This window comes from Dendronephthya gigantea, unplaced genomic scaffold, assembly GCF_004324835.1.
Source record: "Dendronephthya gigantea isolate DGI-Jeju-01 unplaced genomic scaffold, DenGig_1.0 000001F, whole genome shotgun sequence".
Lineage (NCBI taxonomy): Eukaryota > Metazoa > Cnidaria > Anthozoa > Malacalcyonacea > Nephtheidae > Dendronephthya > Dendronephthya gigantea.
Genome location: NW_021163011.1, coordinates 6,220,084 through 6,246,598, shown reverse-complemented (window position 1 = coordinate 6,246,598; position 26,515 = coordinate 6,220,084). Strand labels below are relative to the sequence as shown.

Below are 26,515 nucleotides of genomic sequence, written 5' to 3'. Positions count from 1 at the left end.
TTTAGGTCTAGTTATGCCGCTCGCTTGCACGAAGTTTTAAAGACGTCCGCTAGTATGGGTCACCGAGGTAGAACAAAGACTGGCATGAAACAAAAAGATGAACATCCAGATAGTTCTATAATTTTGTTACCTGGTGTGGAAGCCCGAGTACATTATTCGTCTGTCACTGATAGTGCACTCAGTTTTACTGCTGGACCTAGTTCTGATTCACTGCTGTCTTCTAAGAAAGTTGGTAAACATGCCTCTTTGTATGTTTCATTGCTTGTACAACCTTTGCCTGAAGAAATGCTGTTACGCCCTGCGATATTAGACTTCATAGATAAAGCGCTGAACCCGATCGTGGCTCCATCAAGTAGTATTGATGAGCAAGCAGAAATGAAGAGTATTCACAGTGAAGGTGGCCCAACAAGTTCATTTATTTCATCTTCAACATCAGAAAACAGTTCATTCCCCGTCGATATCGTGGTCGTTGCTCGAGTGCAGCCCTCAAGTATACGCATAAGTTGTTTACCAACATCTCGCGTGGAATGTCTTATGAAAATCCCATCACTTGACATCTCTTACTCATCCAAACCAAGTCCCAATAAAACTATCAATAAATCTGGTGTTCTGGAGGACTCAATTGGTTCGCAACGTGCACAAAGCGTGGATAGTGGCGTTGTTCGCTCTTATGACAGCGGTGGAATCAGTTTTACGATATGTTTATCCCGATTCTCGTTGTGTATATATCATCCTTACGGGAAACAGCATCCAGTGGCCAGCAAGACTTCTTCGGCACCTGAAGAACATAGTAATTTATCTCCCAAAGCAAGGATTAATATTGCTCAACCTCAACCTATATCCGGTAAGAAGGATGCCCTCAGTTTATGCTTGGAATACATCAAGTTCAATTTATCACGAAGGAGGTTCGGTGATGTGAGTACGACAAATTCACGAACTGAACAAGATAGACAAGGATCACAGGATGAGATCTCAGTGGAATCATCTACGCTCGTTAAAGTTTCAGGTACGGTATTATTGATACTATAGTCGTTTAGTCCAAAACTGCATTTAGAGGACTGGTAATAGCGAGCTTGCATAGCAATGCATCACGGGGCTGCTTGGTTTACTCTCAAAGTTCCAAGATGCCTTGGTAAACTCGCTTTCAGCAGACCTGCAACTTCGGAATGATCATTTGGGAAATGAGGGTAATAAATAATATAGTAGTTGAAAATACCTCAAAGAGAGAGAGTACGTTTACTCCGAGATTAGCTACCATTGATGAGATTGAATGCAAGTTTTTGCCAAATGTACAAATAGTTTTGATTCTAAGGTGTACTACCTACCACAAGGAAGACGAACATTTTAGCTTTCTAGATGAATATGTGCTGTTGTGTGAATTTCACCAATTGAAATTGACTTAAAAGTGCGTTTTTTTTTCAATGTATCATCAAGGAATATGTGATTTCGGCTCAGCGACATTTACGTACGACATGCGGCGGTTACAGGAAATCTTAGATTTTCCAAAGTGTTGGCATAAACGTGGTTTATTTAGTCGTTTATTTCTGGGAAAAGAAGGAACATATGCAACAAAATCTGGAGCTCAGGCTGGCGGTGATCTTACTGACGGTGTAAATAAAGTTCAGCCGGGGTAAGCCTTAATTCGTATGCTAGAAAGCGTCATCATATCGTCATATTACTCTATACTCAAGTACGGTTTTAAATGTCGTAAGTTGTCATATTTTGACATTCATATTAACTCTCGATTCCTTTTAGCACTTCCAAGACACCTGATAAACTTGGTGCACCTGAATCAAGTGTATTTGGTAAGCTATTCTGGCTTTGATGGCGGAAAGTCATTTCTTTGTCAAATCAACTCGCAGAAATGTTCAGCCAATAGATGTGATTATATGAATGTGTGCATGGAATTAATATATCTCGATTCAATCATATTGGTTGGGTTACTCAGTATTGATTTGCTGCCTCAATTTGGCAAACATTGGGGCTGCTAAACCAGCTGCAAACATTTGGGCTGCTAAAAAAATACTATTGATCATTAATTCCTTTGCACACCTTTTGTTAAATTTATATACTTCCCGATTTTCAGGTCATCGTCGAAATATGTCAACACCACTGCCCGGAATTTTACCATTCTTGTCATCCCCGAGCTTGTTGGGAACTTTACCTGCAAGAACGCATTCAAGTCATAGCCGATCTGACTTGAAACGTGAGTAAATCTTGCTTTATTCTTCGCTGCTAGCTCTCTGGTATTACACTCTTTGGGTGCATGTATCAAACACCAGGGTATAGGAACAAGATAATGGCGACGTCATACCTGGAGGGTAATTGATTCTGCATTCCTGCACTGATCAGGGTTGTGATTTGTTCTGAGTTCCTTGCATTTGAACCTGATGTTTCGTTGCATTTATTTGTTCATTGGATGTTATTCACATATGTACATATAATTATGGATTTCAAAGGGTATATGGACTTCCTCGACTTATTAGACATCCTCGTGAAAATATATTAAGGTTGAGGATAATAAAAAAACTAGGAACGTTGCGAGAGGTTTGAGAACTAGCGGAATTCGGAATCGCAGAGGACCGTAATTGCCGTCTATATTTGATAAAGGTTCAAAAGTTCGATAATGATCGTAAATGTTTCGTTAATTATATTTCAGATGCTCCAGTTCACACTCCAAGCGGTCATTTATTTACATTCGATCAGGTGGACTCGCCACCAAGCTGTTCATCTACACATAGCACAACGCCGACGACAAAATGGGAAACTGTTGTTGTCCTGGCTGTCAGTTTATCAAGGCTTGATGTATCAACTAACATGGCGAATGTTATGGGAAAAACAAGGTACGTTATATTGAGTTTCTGTTTTTGAACTCACCTATTAGCTATATATCAGTTCAGTGGTCTTTAATTGTTCCTTTTTTAAGTAAAGAATGTTTCCTAACTTTCATTTTGCAACTCGCGGATTGTATAAAATTTGTACTTTATACCAACACAGCTTGCATATACAATAGTCTTTCATATTCGTATGTTTTGGTAGTATTTATCTTTTTCATATTCAACTAAATGTAGTTGGAGCACAAGTGATCTACGTGCGTCTGGTAATTTACGACTTACAAATTTTGGTGAACGTACATTACGTTCTAAACTGAACATTCGTCAATCAACATGGGAATCACGTGGTGGCATTGCTGGTGGTCATGTTGAATTACAAGATATATCCTCCTACGGTTAGTGTCTACACCCTGTAAAGGTTAAATCATATCGTGACACTTATAAGCTATATTTTTTATTGTATTAATGCAGTTAACGTGAATGAAAGCCTTGGTTCTGAGTTGGAGCATTCATTTAACGTGAGATTTCGATATTGTGAAACTCGTATTGACTACATGGGAACATGTATTCTCATGGGAAACATTTCAGCATTTCGTATCTCAATGTCTGACGAATGGAAAATGAATCTTGCTAAATGTTCATCTTCAGGTAAGAGAATGTTATTATAAATTAGTATAATCAAGCCTATGACAATCACTGTCATAAGAGTTTCTGTAATATTTTCTTCATAGTAATCTGTTAGCATTAATGTCGAGAACGTGTTCGATATGAACTAGGGAGGATTTCAAATGCATTGTTATTCAGCCATGCAATATCACCTTGCAGACAATCATACATTCAAGAATAGACAATCGCTGTTAAATGTTGCTAAAGACTTTTCCTACGTGTATCTCTTATATTTTAGATGAGTTATTCAAAGAAAGCACATGCGGAACAGAACATGCAAAGGCAACAGTATATCTTCATGGCACACTGCATTGGAAAAACATGGGGCTTGTGATATGTCGCTCAACTACAAGTGATCTTATTAAGATGGCTAAGAAAATCACAACATTCTTTACTGAACAAGCAAGTAACAGTGTAAGAATGTTATCAAGTGTCAACTATCTTCCACCAGTAGACGGTGATGCTGTATCGTCTCTTGCTAATCCGATTCGTACACAATCTGTACCGAAGAACGAGAAAGAGAAAAATAAAGATGGTACGCCCTTTCTTTATCTTGGGTGTTTTGTATCCTCCTGGTAGTCCTGTAAAACATGTTTGCGAGTTCAGACGTAAAATATTGTAGAATTTTTTTCCCGGTCTGTGTCAATGTACCTTTAGGGTTATTGGGGTAGGTTAAAGGTCAGCGCAGGTTTACTTATGGATTTCGAGGATGACACATGTGGAATGTTAGGAATATAAATAAACGACCGGAAAATGCAGCGATTCTTTTAAAATATATTATTCTTTACAACTTTCTAGGCTTGAAATATCAACACTGGAGTAAAGTTTTGTGTAAAATATCTGGGCTCAAATCTAGCGTTTTGCCTTCACCATTGCCTCAAAAAGGAACCGTTGTTGGCGGAACATTGGAAATGTCTTGCTGGGAGGTCTCGCTTGCATGTTTTAATGGTATGAACTTTCGATCCCAGACTTGGGCGTTATTTTCTTCCAGTCAACCGAGTGCAACGTATTCCAGTAAAGTTGCTTCGTTAGAGAAGAGTTGCCAAGTCAAGCGTGCTCGTTCAATTCAGAAATTGTCTTTTCAACTTGGAACACGAACTCAACCACCGAAGACTAGTGGAAAGCAAGAAGCAGGTCAGTTGATGGTTGAAGATCCTTTTTAGGGAGATTTAGCACGAGGACGTGAACGTCAGAGAGGACGTGAAAATGGCGAATAAATGGCGTGATGCGTCTATATATGGACATGCGAAGCCACGTCCTCTTTGACGTTCACCTCCTCATCCTAAATCTGCCTATTAAATATAAACTGTCACGTTTAAAAAAAAAGTCGATGTACCAACGGACGCAGACAGTACTGTGACTGACTGCGTAACCTACAAACAACCAAACCTAGATATAACTCTGTCCTGACTATACTCTAACGATTGCTTGCGATAATATGTTGATATTTTTATCTAGCTCATATGGGCATGATATGTAAAGTACAGCGAGGTCGTCGTAACCCCCCATCAATGGGCAGCTCTGTATCAGAATGGTTATCGTATGTTTCATCAGTAAACAATATTTCTCAAGCCAGTCCCGGTGATGTATCACCCCCACCACAACCGATGTCGCCGAGATCGAAGTCTGAGAGCGAAAGTTCTTCCATGTTCGCTCGAAGACGAAACAAGTCCATAAGCGCAGGTTACAAACACGAGCATGAATCTGAGGCCATCTTTGGTCTTCCAAGTTTCAAAGTTGACGTCATCACGGAGCATGACCAACCAATCAGAGTGTATATTTTATCTGGGGATAAACTAACTGAAGCCTGGCCACTAAAGACCCCCAGCAGTCCTCATATTGTGGAATGTAGTTTAGACTCGCATTTTTATGACAGTCTCTACGTGACAATGGACGTTGGGCTAATATTCTTCTTGCATGAGATGATTCAAGCTTATATGAAGGAGAATGAAACAGCGCAAGCTGCAGCAACCACCTCGGGTAAGCATGGATATATACAAACCGCGACAAGTTGTTATTTGAGTTATAAAAAAGGAAAGAACGTGTTGTGCTGCCCTCAATGAACATGTTGTTAGCAATTTTGTCGCTGTCGATTTTTAACAAGTATGTTCGTAGGCCACAGCACAACACTCTCTTTCATCATCAGAAAGCAACTTGTACGCTTTTGGTTTTGGTGTTTGTCACTTTAGTTCAAGTATTCTCGTCGTATTCATAATCTCATCGTATTATATTATTGTCACTCTATTAATTAGCCCAGTTTATCTCACTTCCAGCTTCCTCGACATCAATTGACACACCAGATGCTCCAACTACACCACCGGGTGAAGATGAAAAGGCTGGTAATGGTAATGGTAATGGTGGTCAGCGTAAAAAAATTCGTCAATTTCGAAGTAAAGCATGGAAACTTGAGCCCACTGTGCGCTTTTTGTCATGGGCTGGTCGACGCATGGAAGGTGTTAACATTGATTGGGTCCTGGAAAAGCTGGGCTTTGAACATGCGCGTTTGACAATTCCTAAATGGGTTCAGCGTGGTGCTATGGATCCAATGGACAGATTTTTATCAGTTTTAATGTATCGACTGCTGTTAGCCGTGCAAGAAAATGAAGCAAAATGATATTTTTTTAAGCCCTTGGAAAATACTGTTACCAGGCATAGCTAAGCACACAGCCCTTGTTTGATGTTGCATTAAATACTAATGTAGGTTTGTTGTTTGAACACATTAAGCATTGTGATTCGCTGTTTTAATAAATTAATGTAATAAGAATTGTTTAATATACATTGTCGTACATTTTGGCGTTTTAAATGTTAGTTTTCACTCCAATATCAAATATGTATCTGGGCCTGCTCTTTTATTCAGGTTTTAAATTTTTTTTCCCTCCTTCCGAAGTTCTTGATTTTCAGCCTTAGTTTCGCTGCTCGCATATTTTCCTCTTTCCTAATGACATAGCTTGTCGCATAACTTAATCAAATATGATATAATATTTATACAAAAGGAGAGAAGATGTAAGAAATTTTGCTAACGAGGTAATATTAACATGTATATATTATTTGCTACGAGCACAGTATAAAATCGTGCTTCTGAATTGCCAAAGGCAAAGATGAAAATCAATGCCCAATCAATACCAAATAAACGGAATGTTGTGTAGCGTAATTGAAAGCTCATAGCATCAATCTTTACTGAACATTACATCCGTGCGCACACAGTATTTTCTTCCCTTCACCAATATTGAACCACAGTGAAGGATGTCGTGTTGAAAAACAAGAACTCGACCTGAAGAAGATAAAAAATCTTAACAATGATCCTTGGAAACCAACCGGATTTTATAACGCAAATAATGACGCCACAACATGCTTTATTTGGGAAACATACCAGTTTTTGGAACACAAGGTACATCATTTTCACTTAATTCGAAGCGATTTTCGAGAAACGTAGTTGCCCCTCCTGTAAAATCCTAAATAATCAATTATTTAATTAATATTTATTTAATTAGTTAATATATGAATCGCAACAATAATCATGTAAATCTTTATAATATAACATTTATATATAGTACGCGTGCGCCGAATGGTCAAGGAGCGTGTTTCTATAACTGTACAGAAACACGGGAATTTTCCCGCCGAACTTGACAAGCGATCGAAGCGATGTAATGAGAATTTGTATCTCATTACAGTAAGTTGTAGATCCATATGGTGATGGCCACAGACACAGTTTCTATACAGAATACAGTATATTTAATATACTATTACTACTACTCTATAAAAGCTAAACAGTTGATCACCTCGTTAAGATAAAGTTGAAGAGTCAAGTAACTTTTTTCACCATTATCTCTCGCATACGACCCATCAAAATGTGGCTTAAACTCCTGTCCTGAATCATAGCGAAGAAAACGTAATCTGAAAAAGAAATCATTTGTTAAAAATAGCTCATGATGAAGACCACGATATATAAACGTTTTATAAAGAGGCTTACCGTTCATTCAAACCAAGTGCTTTCCGACCTTCCCATTTCTCTGGGATCAAATGTTTGATTCTATCCCAAATTTCAGCAGTTTTCTAACCAAAGATACGATATAGCTATGCTCAATTTACTGAAACGAGACAGAGTGCTTGGTTTTTAGTTCTTTTAAGCAGTTACTAATACTCTCCTAGATTTGTGTTTATAAGGTCATAAAAAAAATCATCCTTTTAATGATATTGAATGCACAATAGGCCATGATCTAGCAATTTTGTACAGGTTACTGAACAGCAAGATCTTAAAATAGACAACTTTAATTACTGCCGTATTCTGTATCATTCTAAAATTACTTCGATTGAATCCACTATGCATCTGTAGTTATTTCGTATTTCAGGCACGTATGCTTGTCTAAAATGAATTTAAATGTTGATCAGACATGCAGCAGTTAATTTCTTACCACTTATTAGATAAAACACTGTAGGCATGCAAGGAAGGCAACATTGGGCGCAAAAAAAATACCTGGGAGTGTCTACGTTCATGGGACCGACTTTTGTAGCGTTTGTATTTGAGCCACATATTTTAAGTATTGCATATAGTGCATTATTCAAGTCAAAAGCTCAACACAATAGTTCAAATTTAAGCGCGATGAACATATTTCGTCTCAAACGAGTTTTCGCGGACTGCCTTTATGACTATAATGTCACAAAAGCTCCCCACAATGGCACAATCCCCCCCCCCCACACACCACCGTAATGTGCTGATTGTGCTCCCCTGTAGGAATTAGGAAACCTTGCGTGGTTACACAAAATAAGGGACATACCTACAGTTTTTATTTCTTAACAACCTGCAGTATCAAGACTTAAAATATTTAACCCCCAAAATATCCAACCTTTTTTTACACTCCAAACACAATACCTTCTCCCAATCAAAGCCTTAACATATCCTTGTTTTTCAGTCATTAGTATCATTTGTTTGCATTCCTGGAATAGAAAATTATACGTTTAAGTAATTCATCTTTCTCCTATCCTGAATGACACACTGTCGATTAATGTTTTTTTTTAGAAATATCTATTACCTGAAATCTAACCTGAAATTATTCAACCATCCTGAAATTCATTTAGACAATTTCGGATTGACGCAGTAGGAATTGTTTAGAATTTTATAGAGAAAAAAAGATAAATACTTTTCGCTAACAAAATATCCGGGGGAAATGTTACCTCATCGGTAAAAACACATCCACGATAAATGCTAATTTATCTTTGTTGGAAGTTTCGCTTCTGGGTAAGACCAATGGTACAGCAGTCAAATGTTCGTAGCTTGTCATCATGAGAAGAATATTTCTTCTACCTGTCAATCTATATAATTTATGCAATTATTCTCCACTATTCTAATTATATAGAAATTGTAACATCTTTCAGTCATGTTGCACGAAAACCGAAATGAAGTTTTTGTTATTGGTGATATTCACTGGGGCTGAGGCGAATTAGTGTAATTGCAAAGTCAAAGGTGATCATTTGAGAAGATTATGAAATTCTCCTTCAGGCAAATTTGTTTGCGCGAATCGAAGCAAGTTAAAAAATGTTGCGACAAGCGTTCTTAATATTTAAATGGGCTTTGGTCGATTTAAAAATTTTTTTGCACGTAAGAACGACATAAGAACTTGTGTCGCGTCAAGTCACCAGTGATAACCCCTTACTCCCTGTGACAATCTCTCAAACACCAGCCGGCCGCACCCCTATGAGCGTCAGCGGAATCGCATTCGTGAATCGCATTACACATTTCATAACAGGGTATGTTAGTATACGATTTAGATACGGTTACACACAGGTACATGCACGTTTATAAAAATACAAAAATAAATAAATAAAAAAAAAAACCAACACGCAAAAAAACTGTAAATAACGTGGAGTTCTGTTTAGCGGGAAACGAACTACACGATACAAATGTAAATGCAGAGTAACGCGAGTTTGAAGATATAATATAACTAATGGTTTTTGGGGATGGAGTGCTCCCAATGGTCACCTTCTAACCCATAGACTCACAATGTATTTGTGTAGGTAATATCATGGTTTCGAGTGCAATTTGGAAAAACATGCACGAGTGAGTTTTTCAAAGACCAAAAGAGGAGTGCAATCTGAAGTCTTTGAAAAACTCACGATAACAGTCGGACTTCCGGAGCCGGAGTTTCGGAGTTGGAGTCCCGGAGTTAAAATTACGGAGTCTGACGTAATAATATTGGAAAACACGGAGTCACAAATTATAGGCCGTTTGCTGAGGCCCATTATTGTTCACATATGAAAAGCATGCCGTGGAACTGAACAAAATACACAAAGCTTACCTTTTTAAAACACCCTGAGTACGAATCCGAAAAGTTCCCGCTCTTCCGACCTGCAGTTTTTTCACAAAATACATTTTAAATGTCACTCCTTCGAGATTTTTAAAATGAACAAGCGCCATTTTGAATTTGTGATCGTGTAATTTTCCATCGTTCAGAATACTAAATTTTCCGTTCCAGTCTCTCGAATTCGCGGTAAATTGTCATCGTAGGCTATGTGTGACTTAATTTTATTATAATTCAATATGGCTTCTTACAGTGAGGATAGTGATGCCATATGCATAATTCATTTTAACGGGAAAGGCGGAGAAATAAAAAAGTTAACAAATGAAACTTTGGCGAAAATAATTGATGTAAGAAAACAGTGGTTAGGTCTGTCTTCATCATACCAGTCATTTACAGCAGTCGCTAAAAAATCGTTAGAGTTGTTTGACGACTCAGTCGCAGACGAATTGAGCGTAAGCAACGTTGTAGAAACGCATGGCTACCATCTGGGGTGTTATCGCATGTTCACCGATATCAGTAAACTTGATCGAGCCAAAAGAACCATTGCTAATACTGATAGAAAACGTTCGGCTGAGGAAGCAATTGGGCAAGCACAAGAGAATCTGGACATAAGGTCAGAAAAGATCGCCCGAACAACACGCCAAACTCTTCAAAGTCAAAGAGTGATCACTCCTCCTCATCGATGTTCAAACGTCTTACCTGAAATTTGTTTAATCTGCAAACGGCCCGGCCATTATTTATCACAGACCAGGTATTTAGTTTCAGTTTATTGAATTTAGCAGATACATTCTTTATAAAATATCAATTTAAAAAAATTGAAGTAATAACTAGTAATAGTATATAACTAATTCTAGGTTACAAAGAAACGTGTCAAACAAGAACTATCGACCGCACAAACCGTTACTGCAGGAGTCCTTGAACAAGCAGCCTTGCTACGTAATGATGAAAGTGTCCTGATTCACATTAGAGGAAGAGATTGTGTCGCGATAGAGGCAAGATATCACAAACGTTGCTATCTCACATACACAAAATTCTTGACCCGAAAACCGAAAATTTCTACTCCAACACTGTACGACAAGGCATTTGACGTATTTTGCGCCGAAGTAATCGAGAAACGCCTAATTCAAAAGAAGGAAGTGCTACTACTTGGTTACTTGTTAAGAAAATTTATAAGCTGCGTTCAAGCTATCGAAAATGTTGATGTCCCATATCAAGCGCCAAGACTGAAGAAAAGAATCCAAGATCGTTACCCACAGCTCGTGTTCCATGTCTCAAAGAGCGTGACTAAAGGGACTCTAGTTTACGTCGATACTATCACAGCGGGCGATGTTGCAGCTATCCATGAAGATATGTCAACGTTGGAAAGTGAATCTGAAGATGAAGGATGAAGATGATTACGAAAATGAGGGTGACGATAACAGCATAAGTACGAATGGAGAATCTATGACTAGAAATATGTATATTACGGCATTGGAAGTGAGAAAGTTGTTAACGGAAAGTAAAGGCGTTAATTCAGAGTGGCCGCCTGATTCGCATGATGTAACTTTACAGTTTGCACGACAATCAGTTCCAGTAAAGCTTTACAATTTTTTGGCATGGTGTCTCGGATTCTCTTCCGATCCCATAGTGGAAAAAATAGTAGAAATTAGCTCAAGTGAAGATGTGAAGGTGGTATCAATAGCTCAAGATCTCATTTACGCAGAATCGAAAGGGAGGACACAAACCCATAAATCGCTGGCCCTCGGGATGGCCGTTCGCCAGATGACTGGATCCGTAAGATTACTCCGAATTCTTCATGGTTTAGGACATACAGCATCAACGGACACCGTCTACAAACATGATACTGCGTTGGCAATAATAAGCAGCGACGAAGCGGGAAAAGAGATCTCTATTCCACGAAGCATCAATCCAGATGTATTTACTACGATTATTTGGGACAACAATGACTTTAATGAAGAAACGGTTTCTGGAAAAGGTACAACGCACGTAGCAAATGGCATCATCGTGCAGAATGAAAACGATGGACAGACTCTGGGAACGAAACTAGTAGTGAGTAAGAAGAACCGCAGTATTGTAGCTCCGGAAACCACAATTCTCCCATACACAAGCAAAGAGAAAGGAAATATTTCCCTGCGAGATGAAAGTTCCGAGATTCCACTGGAAGAAAAATGTTATCGCCACGTGCAAGAGATGGGAAGAAATGCGGATTTTTTATACCTTTTGTCTAAAATGAATGCTTCGGAGAGTGGAAAGCTAATGCCAGGATGGACCGGCTTTAATACTCAAGTACACAAAGTGAATCGAAGTGTTTCCCGCATTGCATATTTACCAGTCATTGATGCACCGGTTACGGACATGGCAACGGTCAACACATTGCTCCGACATAGCGTTTCGATTTGCCAACGCCTTCAAATCCCCCAAATTGTCTTGGTTTTTGACGAAGCCATATATGCCAAAGCTCAGATGATTAGATGGAAAGATGATGAGTTGAAGGAACGTCTGGTTATAAGACTCGGTGATTTTCCATACGTTATGTCATTTTGCAGCGGTATTTCTAAAATTTTCAAGGACGCAGGGTTACAGGTAACTATCTTTTCAATCTTTATGAGCAAACCTTGTGATTGACAGCAGTGGCGTAGCCAAATCGATAATTGGGGGTGAGGGGCTATTCATATATTCGTGTTTGCATTATTAATTTCTTTTGAAATCGATTGTTTTTATGGAGCCCCCCAATTATCGAGCTGGCTACGCCACTAAGACAATGTCTGATAGATAAACATTTCGAATCAAGGGAAAAGTCATAAGTGCTGATCATCTCAATTCGCTTTTACAAGCCAATCCCAACACGGGCTCTTCTGTGCTGTACATTTAATTGCGAATATATTTTTAGGATATCATGATCGAATCGGAAGTTGTAGCACCAGGATCATTAAAAGGTGTCTTGACTGGAAAGCATTATAACCGTTCCATACGAGCACACAAGATCATCTTTGAGGCAATGGAAAGATTGCGGCTACAAGCATTTGAGAAATCTTTGACAACCACCGAGAAAGTTCTGCTCGAGTCAATCAATCGTATCATGGAAGATGATCCAGAAAGAGATAACTTTTTGGACATCAGCAGCGGCAACAACGTTACGGAAGCGAAAATGATGTACGACCTATTTGTTCAGAAACGTTGCGAGGAGAATCCATTGTTTTCATTCTGGTCGCATTACATCGAAATGGTGCAATTATTACTACTTTACATTCGGGCAACAAGAACCACCGACTGGTCTCTACACCTAAGTTCGCTAAAGTCGATGATTCCATGGTTCTTCGCGACAGATCGCGTGAATTATTCCAGATATGCTTCGTGTTATTGGTTGGAAATGATGTGTCTCGAAATCACTCATCCATGTACGTAAAAACAGTTAACCTCATATTCATATTTTTTAAAATGCGAGAACAAGTCAATTTTTAAAGATTAAACTAAGGGAAACGTGACTAAACATAGCAAGTAATTTCCCCTATTCAAACACGTGTCCATTTTGCTTTCTTAATGGTGCATAGAATATCAAATTTTTCCTCATCTTATACTAATGTCTACACTTTAATTATACTTTTTGTTTAGACGTCGCTGTTAACATTTCTCAAAATTGGACTGTTCAGAGACAAGAAAACTACTCATTTTCCAGCATTGCTTGCGACCAGACGATTGAGCAAACTTTAAACAGGTTAATTACGCATTAAGTAAATTAACTAGAAGGCTTTAAGTTCAGAAGTTTATTCAATTGACTATAACATTTCTATACGAATAGCATTTTGTTTTTTCAGAGATTCTAAAATGAAAGGTGGATTGATCGGGAAAACGTTGAACAGAGGAGCAGTACATCGTTGGTTGATGGGGCAAGCAGAAAGAAGTGCTATAACAAGACAGTGTGAAGCCATGGCAAACATCTCTGAAGTTGCAAGGTAAAATCTTGCAAGGTTGAGTTTTTGAAGTTATTTCCACCCGAAGTTCATATGAAACTAATCTTTTCCCTGCGTTATCGTATAGGAGTAGAAAGGATTTAGACCGGACAAGGATGGCAGCGGACGATAAGGCGGTGATGGAGGTCATTAAAACGGTGGAGTCAATGATCAATCCATTCGACAATGATAAAGATGAATTGGTACATTTGGCCAGTGGATCAGTTGCCACCGCTGCGATTGCCGAAGACATGAAAAGAATGCTTGAAAAGGGGAAATTCGCCGCGGACGATTTCATGAAGTCTAAAATTGTTGGAGAAATGCCCAATATTTACGAATCTATAAAGAAAACAAAGTTGGAAACATTTTCTTCTCTAGGTAGTTTTATGTTATTTATATTGTAATTTCTACGGTTATTTTTACAACTCGTAATGCAACACGTGTATATTGTACTCGTCAATTGTCATTCTGTTTCCTCCGCCAAAAGGCAGCCCTCGTTCTGATGCCGGTTACGTCATATATTTGCAGGCAAGAAAGTGGTGAGTAAGAATAAGAAAGGAGAACTTGTAGCAATGAAGAATTCGAAAATCCTTTTCACGAAAATGCTGTTAATTGCCAAAAGTCGTAATCTACAAATGGATAATGTTCTGAAATATTCTCTTCGTCCATTCCCCGCTTCTTTGGCAACACATGAAGGAGATATTGTTAAAACATCGAAGGCAAAGCTGTTGCACGCAGTTGAAGAGCAAGTAGAAGAAGCTACAGTCAGCGAGTTACCCATCACGGAGAAGGCCTGCGTTTTAGATGCAATGGCAATGTTGCAAACATTAACTCCAATACCAGAAACATTCGGTGAATTGGCAACGCAACTACTTGTGAAGGTTGTCAACTCTGCCGTATATTCGAACTGCAAACGCGTAGATTTTGTTTGTCGATATATCCGCGTGAAAGCATTAAGAACTTAGAGAGGAACAGGCGAGCAGCTGGCGGAGTGCAAGTGGTTAGAATATACAGTGAGCAGCAGAAAGTTCCTCGACAGTGGAAAAAATTTATGTCATGTGGTGAAAACAAAGAAGAATTAATGAAATTCCTTTTCACGTGCTGGAAGAACGCCAAACCGCGACTGCTAAGAGGCATTCAAGTGGTCCTTTCACACGAAGAAAAATGCCATAGCTTTATTGAATCAAACGAACAGCTGACGTGCACTGAGGTGTTAGAGCTCTCCTGTGATCACGAAGAAGCCGATACACGAATGATAACCCATGCAAGACATGCCTCTCAACATTTCCCTAACATTCTGATCAAAAGTCCTGATACGGATGTTTTCGTTATTGCACTTAATGCCTCTTTGGACATCGATGCTGATATTTTCATGGAAACGGGTGTAGGACATGGACGACGAATAATCTCCCTCAGCAATGTGAGGCAATCTCTTGGAGACCAATGGTGTAGGTCTTTGTTAGGTCTTCATGCGTTTACGGGTTTACTAAATGTTATAATATTTAGAATGGCCTTAAATCTGTACTTTTTCTTTTAAACCTCACTTACTATACAACGTTACGTTCACATTTGCGCACGCAGTGAACGAAGAGGTAACATTGGAATATGTACTGAGCCCCTGCTTTCCGCTTTAGCTTGGTAACTACTATTTTGGATCATGACTTTATTAATATGCTAGCTTATAGCTTAGCTTACATTTTTGCTTTTACAGGTTGTGATACCACAAGTTCCTTTTACGGCAAAGGCAAGATAAGTGCATTGAAGATTGCCAAAATGAAAGTGGCGCACGCCACTACATTCGAAAATCTTGGGAGGGAAATAGTACTATCTGATGCACTTAAACAGGACTTATCAAGGTATGTATGCCATCTCTATGGTTATGACGAATGCTCGGACGTCAATACTGCGCGTTACCAATTATTTAAAAGAGGGAAATACGAGGAAGAATTGTTGCCGCCTAACCAAGATTCTCTCGACCAGCACGCTCTCAGAGCCAATTTCCAATGTTACATCTGGCGACATGCTACGCAACCAATGCTTCATCTTCCTACATTTTACAACCACGGCTGGAAAGTAGATGGTGAAGGAAACGTAGAAATTGCTTGGATGACCATTCCTGCAGCCCCAGACTCAATCTTAGAATTTGTAAACTGCAAGTGTACGAAGGGTTGTGAAAATAGAAGATGTTCCTGTTTGAAGGCATCGCTGAAGTGTACGGATGTATGCCAATGCCACGATTGCAAAAACCGCTATAGCGAAAGCCATGACGAAAGCGAGTGCTATGAAGATTCCGACACTTTTAGCTCCTGTGACGATCACAGCTCGGATGAGGACAGTGAGGATGAACAGTAAAGAGTCAACAGTCTTTAAAACAGTCAACTTCTAAAGATATTCATAAAGTGACACAATCAGAATGGGATACTGCTGTTGCAATCCATTTTATGTGCTAAATCGCAAATAGACGACATCTCCACCATTCGACAACGCGACGCGACGATCAACTTTAAATTGACCTAGTTTGAATTTTCCAGAAGCGCCACAATATTTTGAGTTATCTGGTCTACATATCTTTCAAAATTTGCTCTCATTGGCTATTCAATTAACTTTCAAGAACTAAAAAATCGCGTCGCGTTGTGGAATCGCGTCCGGTGTGTATGGATTGGAACTATTTATATTCGAGCAAAGTCCATAGCCTACGATGACAATTTACCGCGAATTCGAGAGACTGGAACGGAAAATTTAGTATTCTGAACGATGGAAAATTACACGATCACAAATTCAAAATGGCGCTTGTTCATTTTAAAAATCTCTAAGGAGTGACATTTAAAATGTATTTTGTGAAAAAACTGCAGGTCGGAAGAGCGGGAACTTTTCAGATTCGGACTCAGGGTGTTTTTAAAAAGTAAGCTATGTGCATTTTGTTCAGTTCCACGGCATGCTTTTCATAAATCGATTTCTAGGCACATTTTGCTGTCTCAGCAAACCGCCTATTATTAAAAACACGGAGTCTGTTAAAAATGTGGAAAACACGGAGTCACAAATTGTGGAAAACACGGAGTCTGTTAAAAATATGGAAAACACGGAGTATAAATGTTTGGAAGTCTGCCAAGCTCAGTGGTCAATGACTCAACGTGAATTATGCAAATTTGATAGCGTGTTTTAAACAACATGGCGTCAAATTCGCGTACTGACGTTTTTGCTATTCCGCAAATGGTAAATAAACGACCAAAAAACTTATCCTTAAACATAAATAATATTCCTCAAATTAAATGGGAGTATATTGTGTAGACAAGGAGGAAATTGGATGTGGCAGTTTTGGTGTGATTTAAGGTGATATAAGGACACGTAATGTAGTTAGCTACAACAATAATTCTATGACTTTGAGCAAGAGGCATTATAGCTATAATCTTTTGTTATTGTTTATTCTTTCTTTTATACTATTACTGGGGTATAAAAATATTAGTATAGACTTATGAGCGATCCTTCGTTTATGAATATATGTATAATTTACGTTGACTCCATGTTTTCCAAATATTTATACTCCGTGTTTTCCATGTTTTTGGCAGACTACGTGTTTTCCAATATTATTACGTCAGACTCCGTAATTTTGACTCCGGCTCCGAAACTCCGGCTCCGAAACTCCGGCTCCGAAACTCCGGCTCCGAAACTCCGACTCCGTGTTATCCATGTTGTGATGTGGCAACGTTGAATGAAAGCTAGATATTTATTTCACCCGCTCCTCGTGTTGCAAAATAAAGTCATTCTATTGGATGAACACTCCCGACCTGACAGCTCAACAACGCTTCTGATTGGACGTTCATAGTAATTTAAATAATATGATTAATTCTCTTCTCCTGAGCCTGAACATCAGAAATGAAAGGAAAGAATTATTAAATCATATTATTCAAATTACTATGCTCGTCCAATCAGAAGCAATGTTGAGCTGTCAGGCCGGGAGTGTTCAGCCAATAGGATGACTTTATTTTGCAGACACGAGGAGCGGGTGAAATGAATAATATGTGCTTTTTATTCCAGTTTGAGACATCACTTCAGCGCTGGTCTTCGAAGAATAAAGACGAGTCTCCTCCATGCCAAGAAAATTTCAACAGAAATTGCTATCAATTGTCGATTGCTATCGTCTTCAGCAGAAGAGAAGTTTAATAGAAGTTTAATAGAAGTTTACTATCTCTGACAAACTGTCGTTGGTGTAATACCAGGTAATATGCCTTTCCCTTTGCGTGTTTCATCAGCTTGTTTCATGGTGAGCTTTTGGGCTGAGGTTCCACGTGTCTTTAGTTCACGTCTTGTTATGCCTCTCTCGTATTGTGTTCAGCTTCAAATACAAAACTTGTATAGCACTAACGTAGCTTTTATTCTTTTCATGCAGAATTTTGACGTATTAAAGCGAAGTTAAACGATGAAATTTGTGAACAAGAGATTGATGACTGATGAATTGTGGCTGAACTGGCTCAAGATAACTCGCCTTTGAAGAGAAAGCAAGTCTAGGCTTTTTCCTTTTTCTGGGGAATATTGATAATATGAGAAAGGTAATATACGTCAAATCTTACCGTTGAGCCGCTAACCTTCCCTCTAACCACACGCAAATTACGTTTGAATTGAGTTCTAAAGACCTAAGCAGTGAACTAATGGTGCCTTTTATTCTTCCAGCGGAGTTTGAGAGCTTAAAACCAAACTGAATGAAGCGAAGTGGGCAAAAAGTCTGTTACCGTAGCTGAAATTGCCCGAGATGACTCGCATTTGACTCAAGATAACTCGCCTTTGAAGAGAAAGCACGTCTACGCATTTTCTTGGGACTTGTTGATGATATGAGAAAGGTAATATACGCTAAATCGTATGTGAGCCGCTAACCTTTGCTCCAATCGCAAGCAATTAGCTTTGAATTGAGTTATAAAGACCAAACCAGTAAACTAACATTGCCTTTTGTTCTTCCAGGTGGAGTTTAAAAGCTAAAACCAAACCGAATATAGAAATGAGCTGAGAAAGAAAACCCATAGCTGAAATCCCCGAGATGACTCGCATTTAAAGAGACGGCAAATCCAAAGCTGCTCTTTAACACTTGTTGCTGAAATGAACAGGTAATTTTGGGTCTATTTTATTCAAAATAGGATGGGAAAACTTGAAACGCTTGATCAGGCATCGTGCATGGTTCTCTCAACTGAATAATCACACCGCAAGTTTTCTCCCGATATTTAAGCTCCCTTCATCGAAGGTAAATCCTTGAAATCGCTGTCTATAACAAGCATTCTTTTGGTTTTATTGCAGGTAGTGATTTAGCGGGTCAAGCCATTTGAAACAACGACAAAACCTGTTCATAATAAAACGTGAGTATTAAGCAATTGAACATTTTTAGATAAACCGAACTGGGGAGTTCATGCATGATTCAGGTCAAGAACGACAACGGCCGGATGATAATTTAATATGAATAATGGCAAGGAAATACTTGAAATCCCAGAGAGGTTTTATAGATGTTGTTTTGGGTCTGTTTACAATCCCGATTTTACGCGTGTTTCTTCTCAATGAAAAAATGTAGTTTGCTTATTTCTTTAATCTTATTTCAGGTTGATGGGCTCTGTTGAGCTATTACCGACAAGCCATATCGACGGCAAATCTACGTCTAATGTATGCAATCTCGACGGCAAATCTACGCCTAATGTAAGCCAACTCTACGGCAAATCTACGCCTAATGTAGGCAACTTCAACGGCAAATCTACGCCTAATGTAGGCAATCTCGACGGCAAATCTACGCCTAATGTAGGCAATCTCGACGGCAAATCTACGCCTAATGTAGGCAACCTCGACGGCAAATCTACGCCTAATGTAGGCAACCTCAACGGCAAATCTACGCCTAATGTAGGCAACCTCGACGGCACTCTACGCCTAATGTATAGGCAACCTCCACGGCACTCTACGCCTAATGTAGGCAACCTCGACGGCACTCTACGCCTAATGTAGGCAACCTCGACGGCACTCTACGCCTAATGTAGGCAACCTCGACGGCACTCTACGCCTAATGTAGGCAACCTCGACGGCAAATCTACGCCTAATGTAGGCCAACTCGACGGCAAATCTACGCCTAATGTAGGCCAACTCGACGCCTAATATACGCCAAAACTACGCCAAATCGACGCCAAAAAGCAACGTTCAGCGATGCCCGGGCATCGTTACAGGTTAGAGTAGCCTGGTGGTCAAAAAATGTGCATGCAGGGGTTAGTCTGTGCATGATTAACTTAACGAAGTTAACTAATTTAGTTAACGAACTTAAGTTAAATAAAGTTTTAAATTCAGTTAACTAGGTTCTGGCCACCAGGAACATAGCTAATGCATGATGCATGTGAGCAAACGTTTCTTAAATTCGGTTAAATATTTTAATCGGTTTTGCGCTTAGGACTGCTCGCCTGCGCTTAGGGCTGCGCTAAGGTTTAGGTTGATAATTTGTCTGTTAAAACTGAAAACATAACACAACTGTTAAATATCACCCATATTTCACTTAAGAAATGGCTAAAAAGCCATGCACATTAACACAAACCATAGCCAATAATGGCAGACATAATCCCGTAGGTTCTTTCCTCTTTCTCTATCTTGTCCTGATTGAAATCATCTTCGGCTCTTGAAATCCGGTCAATTGCGGCTTTCGGAATTAACATTGTAAAATGATAACTATATATAGGGTCACTATTCGGTCTGGTTGTAAAATTATTTGTATGTAAATACGTTTTTGATTTCTCAGCAAACATTGTAAATATACGATTATATCTTGCCTTACCATATTTTGTAATTGAACATATAATATTGTGTATGTATTTATGAAAAAACATGATTTATATCAAAATATGAACAGATACAAAACATCATGCACTATACCTCATGATCTTGTAGCTGCAAATAAAATAGACACGCACACGAGTAAATACATTGATGCAAACCATGCCATGGCCTATATAATGGCTTCTAGTTTATATCTCTCTTATCTCTTGCATTCACTTAAGGCTACAGTTAATATTCAAGCCAGAAACATTGATTTTACGGCATGTCTTATACTGTCTTGCTCATTCTTAAATACATGACTATGCAATCAAAGTTAACACACACACACATACTCTCAATTAATGAATTTGAATATACTTGAAGAAAATAAGGAATGGGTGGGGGGGGGGTTGCATGCTGTTATCTTAAAACGATATGCCTTATTTCTACTATAGTTAGAAACCAATTATAATTACGAGACAAACATTGGCAGTGGCATTGTAACTCTATTATTTTTCCAAGGTCTCTGTGAGATTTCCAATCATTTAGCTTCGTCGAGCAGTGCTTATGAAAAGTAAGGCGCCGCTTTTTGTCTGTACTGTTTGACTTTGCTATGTGGTTCGAAGTGTTAGCAGGTGTCTTGGGATATCTAATAACGTTGCAGTGTTATTTTGATTGCTGTTCCTATAAGAGCAGCTTGCTTTGGCTATATGCCTAAGCTCTAAAAGTTTTTAAACCAGATTTTCAAAGAAAAAAATGTACTCCTGTGGCTGTTTCTATAAGAGCAGCTTGCTTTGGCTATATGCCTTGGCTTTGAAAGTATTAGTTCAGTTTCTCTAAAAAAAATTGTACTCTAGGTGCTGTTTCTATAAGGGCATCTTGCTTTGGGAATATCCCTTGCATGGTTCAACAAATGTTGACTGAATTCTTTCAAAAGAAAAATATTTACAATTGATGCTGCACTTGGTTTCGACATGCCAAGTGCAGCATTTTGTTGCTTTGGCTATATGCCTCAGCTCTGAAATGTGCAATGAAGTTTTCAAGGACAATTGTGTATTCCTTCATGCTGTTTCTATAAGGGCTCATGAAATATCTTCAAGTTAACTCGATCCTTGAAATATGTGTGCACAGTTCGACAGCTTAAAACGAAAGTATTAGGAACACTGCCTATGATTTGTCAGCAGAATAATTTTAGTTTTTGGACGATACTATATTAGTTCGTCGATCTCATAACCTTTATTCAGCTCTCTACCAGATTTAGTGGGTTAAGTCTATAATAGAACAAAAAAATATATACACGATAACTTATAGAAACACTTACTCACATTAATGCATGTTTTACTGATCAGTCTTAAACATTACTAAAACACAATAGCACACTGTAAAAAGACATGAACAATTTATACTAAAGTATGCAAAATTAACATTTAACCTGCACTGTTCTATAAATTTAAATGTCAAGATCTTAACGCACCTACTTTGTAACCGGTTTTAGATGTAATAGTTTAATGTCTTCGTATATTAATGACGTACTATGTAAAGAAAACACACACGCTTTGTAATACATGTTTAGTGAAGTATTAATAAAAATAGGACCAAAATTGTCCGTCTCCTCTCTCTTGATTTCAATATCTTAACACACACACACACACACACTTTGTTGTAATACATGACTTTGTTTTAATAAAATCTCAAACTTGTGTACTTTGTGTTTAATTCCGGCTTTCGGTGAGGGTTTTTCTCCAGGCACTCTGGTTTCCCTCGTAAAAAAACAGTGTCCGTGTGTTCGGAACCGTGTTTACGGTTGGTTTTCCATACGAAAATTGAACTTTTCACGAGTAAAATTGCATTAAAGCTAAACATTTCTGTTGACAATTTATATCCGCATTATTGGTATATCTCGTTATACTCATAAAAAGTTAAGAATATTTTCGCAACCCAGTAGACTTTAATGTCTGACGTAAACGCCCTCAGAATAGAAAACATAATGGTCTAATGGAAGCTGACTAGTACACACGGTTACTGGGTTCAATTCCCGGAACACTGTTCTTTGTCGCGATGAATTTCATGTTCTTCAATTAAAGCATGCAAAGCCTCGTCTTTAGACTATAATTTCACTTGACGAGTTGTTGATGAACACTTTACTGATTTTGAAAGACGTGATACAGCCAAATTGAAATGCAATACTTCCTCATCCTGGTGCTTATAAAAGAACGACCACATTTGCGAGATACGTGACTTTAAACGTGGAATATGTGTTCTTCAAGACTTCAAGATGGTCTCTTAATCACCACCTCATCCGTATCATTTGGCTAATTCTCAAGATTAAGACGAGATAGTTAAATATCAATGAGAACGAACAGACAATCCGATTGGCTATAAAGTGATGCGAAGAATCCTTAGCGACAAAATGTACGAGCTTGTTAAATCCTTACCTTACCCTTCTGCACCTACTGTGAAGGGGCTTCCTTCTAGAACCAACGCATGATGCACATAGATTACATTTTAACTATATTAAATAAATATTCTTTTTAGTCCGTTTTGTCAGATCAAATTTTGTCTTTATATTTTATGTTGTCAACTATGACCGCAGGAAAACTGGACGGTAATTGTGATTATTTAAACTGATGATATTTGTACTGGTATATGGCATCTTATTTTCTTATGTTCACGATCTCTGTTACTGCCATGCTAGTCTTCCTGGATGAAATCTGTCATGCAGCCCAAGTTAATTCTGAAGAGTTTTAGCATATCATGGTACAATAACACAAACCTTTCAACACAACATGCAGTGTTTTATTAGTGTAAGATAAGTTCGAGACGTGAGAAGTGTTTGTGGACATAGTATAAGAGTGTCGTAAACTCGCCTCCAAATCAGTATTTACAACACTCGTAAATCTCAATTCATAACACAAAATCTCAAATTCTCTCTCTCCTCTCACTTCTTTAATACCTCACTCATTCAATGTTTGTTTTTTGGTAACATGGATAACACGGAGTCGGAGTTCCGGAGCCGGAGTTTCGGAGTTGGAGTCCGGGAGTCACAAATTATGGAATATGTCAATTACGGAGTCTGACGTAATAATATTGGAAAACACGGAGTCGCAAATTATGCAAATTTTAGCGTGTTTTATTAAGCAACATGGCGTCAAATTCGCGTAACGTTTTTGCTATTCCGCAAATGGTAAATAAACGACCGAAAAACTTATAATATTCCTCAATTTAATTGGGAGGATATTGTGTAGACAAAGAGGAAATTGGATGTGGCAGTTTTGGTGTGATTTAAGGTGATATAAGGACACGTAATGTAGTTAGCTACAACAATAATTCTATGACTTTGAGCAAGAGGCATTGATAGCTATAATCTTTTGTTATTGTGTATTCTTTCTTTTATACTATTACTGTGGTATAAAAAATTAGTATAGACTTATGAGCGATCCTTCATTTATGAATATATGTATAATTTACGTTGACTCCGTGTTTTCCAAACATTCATACTCCGTGTTTTCCAAGTTTTTGGCAGACTACGTGTTTTCCATAATTTTTGACTCCGTGTTTTCCAATATTATTACGTCAGACTCCGTAATTTTGACTCCGGGACTCCGGCTCCGGAACTCCGACTCCGTGTTATCCATGTTACCTGTTGGGATTCAAATCGTGTCAAAATAGAACTGTTTCAACGTTTTTACATAAAATATTTATTTTATGTAAAAACACAACAATTATGATACTCAGGAGCATTTTTTAAGACATCTTAAAAAAATTAGCACTGGGATTTCCTATTTTTAGCACTGGGATTTCCTAAAAATTGCACTGCTCTAAACCAAGCAGAATTGACAATTTTTTTATGTGTATTATTAGGTGTAAATATAATGTAAACAATGGCCATCTCGGGGATCTACGGTCGACCCCTTGGACATTTAGGATGCCCATCTAGGGGAGCAACGACCCCTTGCGCAGAAATCCAATATGGGGAACAACAACCCCTCAGGAATTATTGTATATTTCTAACATTCAGCATAACCTGTCTGTGGGGTAGCACTTTGACCACAATTTTACTATATAATTGGAGCACTTCTTCCTGAGAACCCTTTGTCCCACAATCTTGTGTGTGTGGCTGTGTGTTTTAACTATAGTTTAAATTTTCTGCCTTATATAACTACTCACTTCGGTGTTTGATACATTAACTCAAGTTCACTGAAAAGCGGAAGTGCATGGAGCAAGAAATACAACTATATTATATACAAGACGAAATTTTGAAATTCAGGTTATATGAATTAATAATTTAAACCTGCAATCCCCAATCACATCTCTAATTAGAATTCAAAGAGTTTCAAACTCTTTTCCCATATTTTGTACGATTTTCAATGCCTTGAATTTATTATTCCAAATTCTAAGACATAGAAGCTAGTCATTCCGGTTTTCCGGCTGTACGTACTCTGTACGAACTCTTTATACATCGTTCTGTCATTGATTCTTCATTAGGACTGAGGTTGAGGTTTGTTGTATGTGAATATGTATCATAGATATGATTATGGGGGTTCAAACTACATAATTTGTAAAAGCGGAATAGCATAGCCATAGATTATTGCGGATTATTGCTAACATAAGCTCCGGTATACATTTATGACAATTTAACGCTATACACTACTAAACTCCGCAACTAAAGAGCAGACAACAGAATAATAAACTAAAACAAGATAAATATAACTAACTTTGTTTGGCGTACACCAGGTAAGTAGGAATAATTCGTATAAATTTACTGGAGTTTGTTTAGTTTTCTCGCTCCTTTTGAGCAAACAATACATTTATTCTGACACCTGATACTCTTACGGCGTTACGCAATTATTAAAACAAAAACACACGCCGGGTACGAAGCTGGATTAATAACATAATATACATGCGTCACATACCCCGTACGCCTTAAAAAGGTTTAGCATGCATGCAAAACATATTTCAAAGCCCTTCTAAGTGTCATAGTTTAATAGTCGATGTTTCATGTGTCACTCGTATATATATATATGACCATACTTTTTTGCGACAAATTGTATATGCAGTTGAGCAGAAGACCCTGGGGCGAGGTTGCATGCAGTCATAATTTCTCAACAACATACCTCTCGTGATCTTGGAAATTATAATAGATAGGCATCTCGTGTTAAGCCAGCTGAATGTCTGAGATGTCTCGTGAGTTGCAACCTATCAATAGCGGAATCTTCGAAGATGCAAGTAAACGCAAAATTTCTGTAAATGTGAAAGATAAGACTCCTATTTTTCTCATTAAACATGCCTTGGTAATTACAATTATCTCGAAATTATCCGATCGTGTTGATTCTAATTTCCAAATATTTCATCAGATTATCGTCAGAAATAGGACTACACGGACATCAACGGTCACTTCTGCAACATTTTTTTAAAACAGTGATTTTCTGATTTCATATTATCATGCAAATATTATCATCTCCCACACTTGGCACAAACGTATCTCAACGTCGCACGACGCACATGCATGCATGCCCTTGCACATTCACTATAGAGAACTTCTTGTGGTCATGATCAGTTCAATGCCAGAATAAAAACTGAATGAAGAAATCCACGAAACAAATTACATTCTCGTTGTTTATCTGGAATACGAAATGTTATCACGTCTATAACTATGCTGCTGTGGTAAATGGCAGCAGGTGGTCGCACAAAGCTCCAAATTATTTTTGGTTCGAAGAAAATCTGATGCCTCACTGATAACGATATAAAAACATATTCATTTCGTGAAATAGAATGTAAATTTTGACACAAACATTAATTACGACGCCGGTTTGATGAATTATTTAAAGTTTATATACGTATGTCTCAAGCTGACAAAAAGGAGAGCACACCTCGCTGTGCACGAAAGACCAAAATCATCAACGGCACTTACATTAACCGGCAGCACATTTAACAGGTCCATTTGAGAAGACTACAACATGAACGTCTCGACTTATCCTATATATCATCTTTCTAAAAGTGAAAA

The 26,515-nt window shown here is 38.2% G+C and overlaps 4 protein-coding genes across 6 annotated transcripts in view; 3 read left to right on the top strand and 1 right to left on the bottom strand.

Moving 5' to 3' along the window:
• LOC114527275 (transmembrane protein KIAA1109-like) overlaps positions 1–6,288 on the top strand; it is a 28,966-nt gene extending 22,678 nt beyond the window's left edge. For both annotated transcript variants that reach the window (XM_028548944.1, XM_028548936.1), the window contains 11 exons: positions 6–1,006; positions 1,435–1,630; positions 1,756–1,805; positions 2,087–2,206; positions 2,660–2,843; positions 3,072–3,229; positions 3,306–3,482; positions 3,739–4,035; positions 4,299–4,634; positions 4,959–5,480; positions 5,774–6,288. In XM_028548944.1, coding sequence (XP_028404745.1) covers positions 6–1,006; positions 1,435–1,630; positions 1,756–1,805; positions 2,087–2,206; positions 2,660–2,843; positions 3,072–3,229; positions 3,306–3,482; positions 3,739–4,035; positions 4,299–4,634; positions 4,959–5,480; positions 5,774–6,114 — 3,382 coding nt within the window. In that variant the 3' untranslated portion in view covers positions 6,115–6,288. The remainder of the gene's footprint in view (positions 1–5; positions 1,007–1,434; positions 1,631–1,755; positions 1,806–2,086; positions 2,207–2,659; positions 2,844–3,071; positions 3,230–3,305; positions 3,483–3,738; positions 4,036–4,298; positions 4,635–4,958; positions 5,481–5,773) is intronic.
• On the bottom strand, positions 6,263–25,305 carry LOC114527302. 2 transcript variants are annotated; one of them, XM_028548973.1, is made up of 9 exons: positions 25,227–25,305; positions 22,947–23,020; positions 8,673–8,810; positions 8,371–8,435; positions 7,806–7,863; positions 7,471–7,553; positions 7,280–7,394; positions 6,871–6,952; positions 6,263–6,771 (listed from the first exon to the last, which is right to left on the bottom strand). In XM_028548973.1, the coding sequence occupies exons 4-9, from the start codon at positions 8,421–8,423 to the stop codon at positions 6,668–6,670; spliced, it is 495 nt and encodes a 164-aa protein (XP_028404774.1). In that variant the 5' UTR covers positions 8,424–8,435; positions 8,673–8,810; positions 22,947–23,020; positions 25,227–25,305; the 3' UTR covers positions 6,263–6,667. The 2 variants fall into 2 exon arrangements, with proteins under 2 accessions (XP_028404774.1, XP_028404767.1); XM_028548966.1 differs by lacking the exon at positions 22,947–23,020 and having other exon boundaries at positions 25,227–25,301.
• LOC114531100 lies at positions 11,252–14,711 on the top strand. The gene is made up of 6 exons (XM_028552749.1): positions 11,252–12,379; positions 12,687–13,194; positions 13,409–13,511; positions 13,612–13,749; positions 13,835–14,124; positions 14,275–14,711. The coding sequence occupies exons 1-6, from the start codon at positions 11,252–11,254 to the stop codon at positions 14,709–14,711; spliced, it is 2,604 nt and encodes an 867-aa protein (XP_028408550.1).
• On the top strand, positions 14,740–16,154 carry LOC114527291. The gene is made up of 2 exons (XM_028548956.1): positions 14,740–15,227; positions 15,458–16,154. Exons 1-2 carry the CDS (start codon positions 14,798–14,800, stop codon positions 16,096–16,098), a joined length of 1,071 nt encoding a protein of 356 aa, XP_028404757.1. The 5' UTR covers positions 14,740–14,797; the 3' UTR covers positions 16,099–16,154.
• Positions 25,306–26,515: the final 1,210 nt, after the last annotated feature.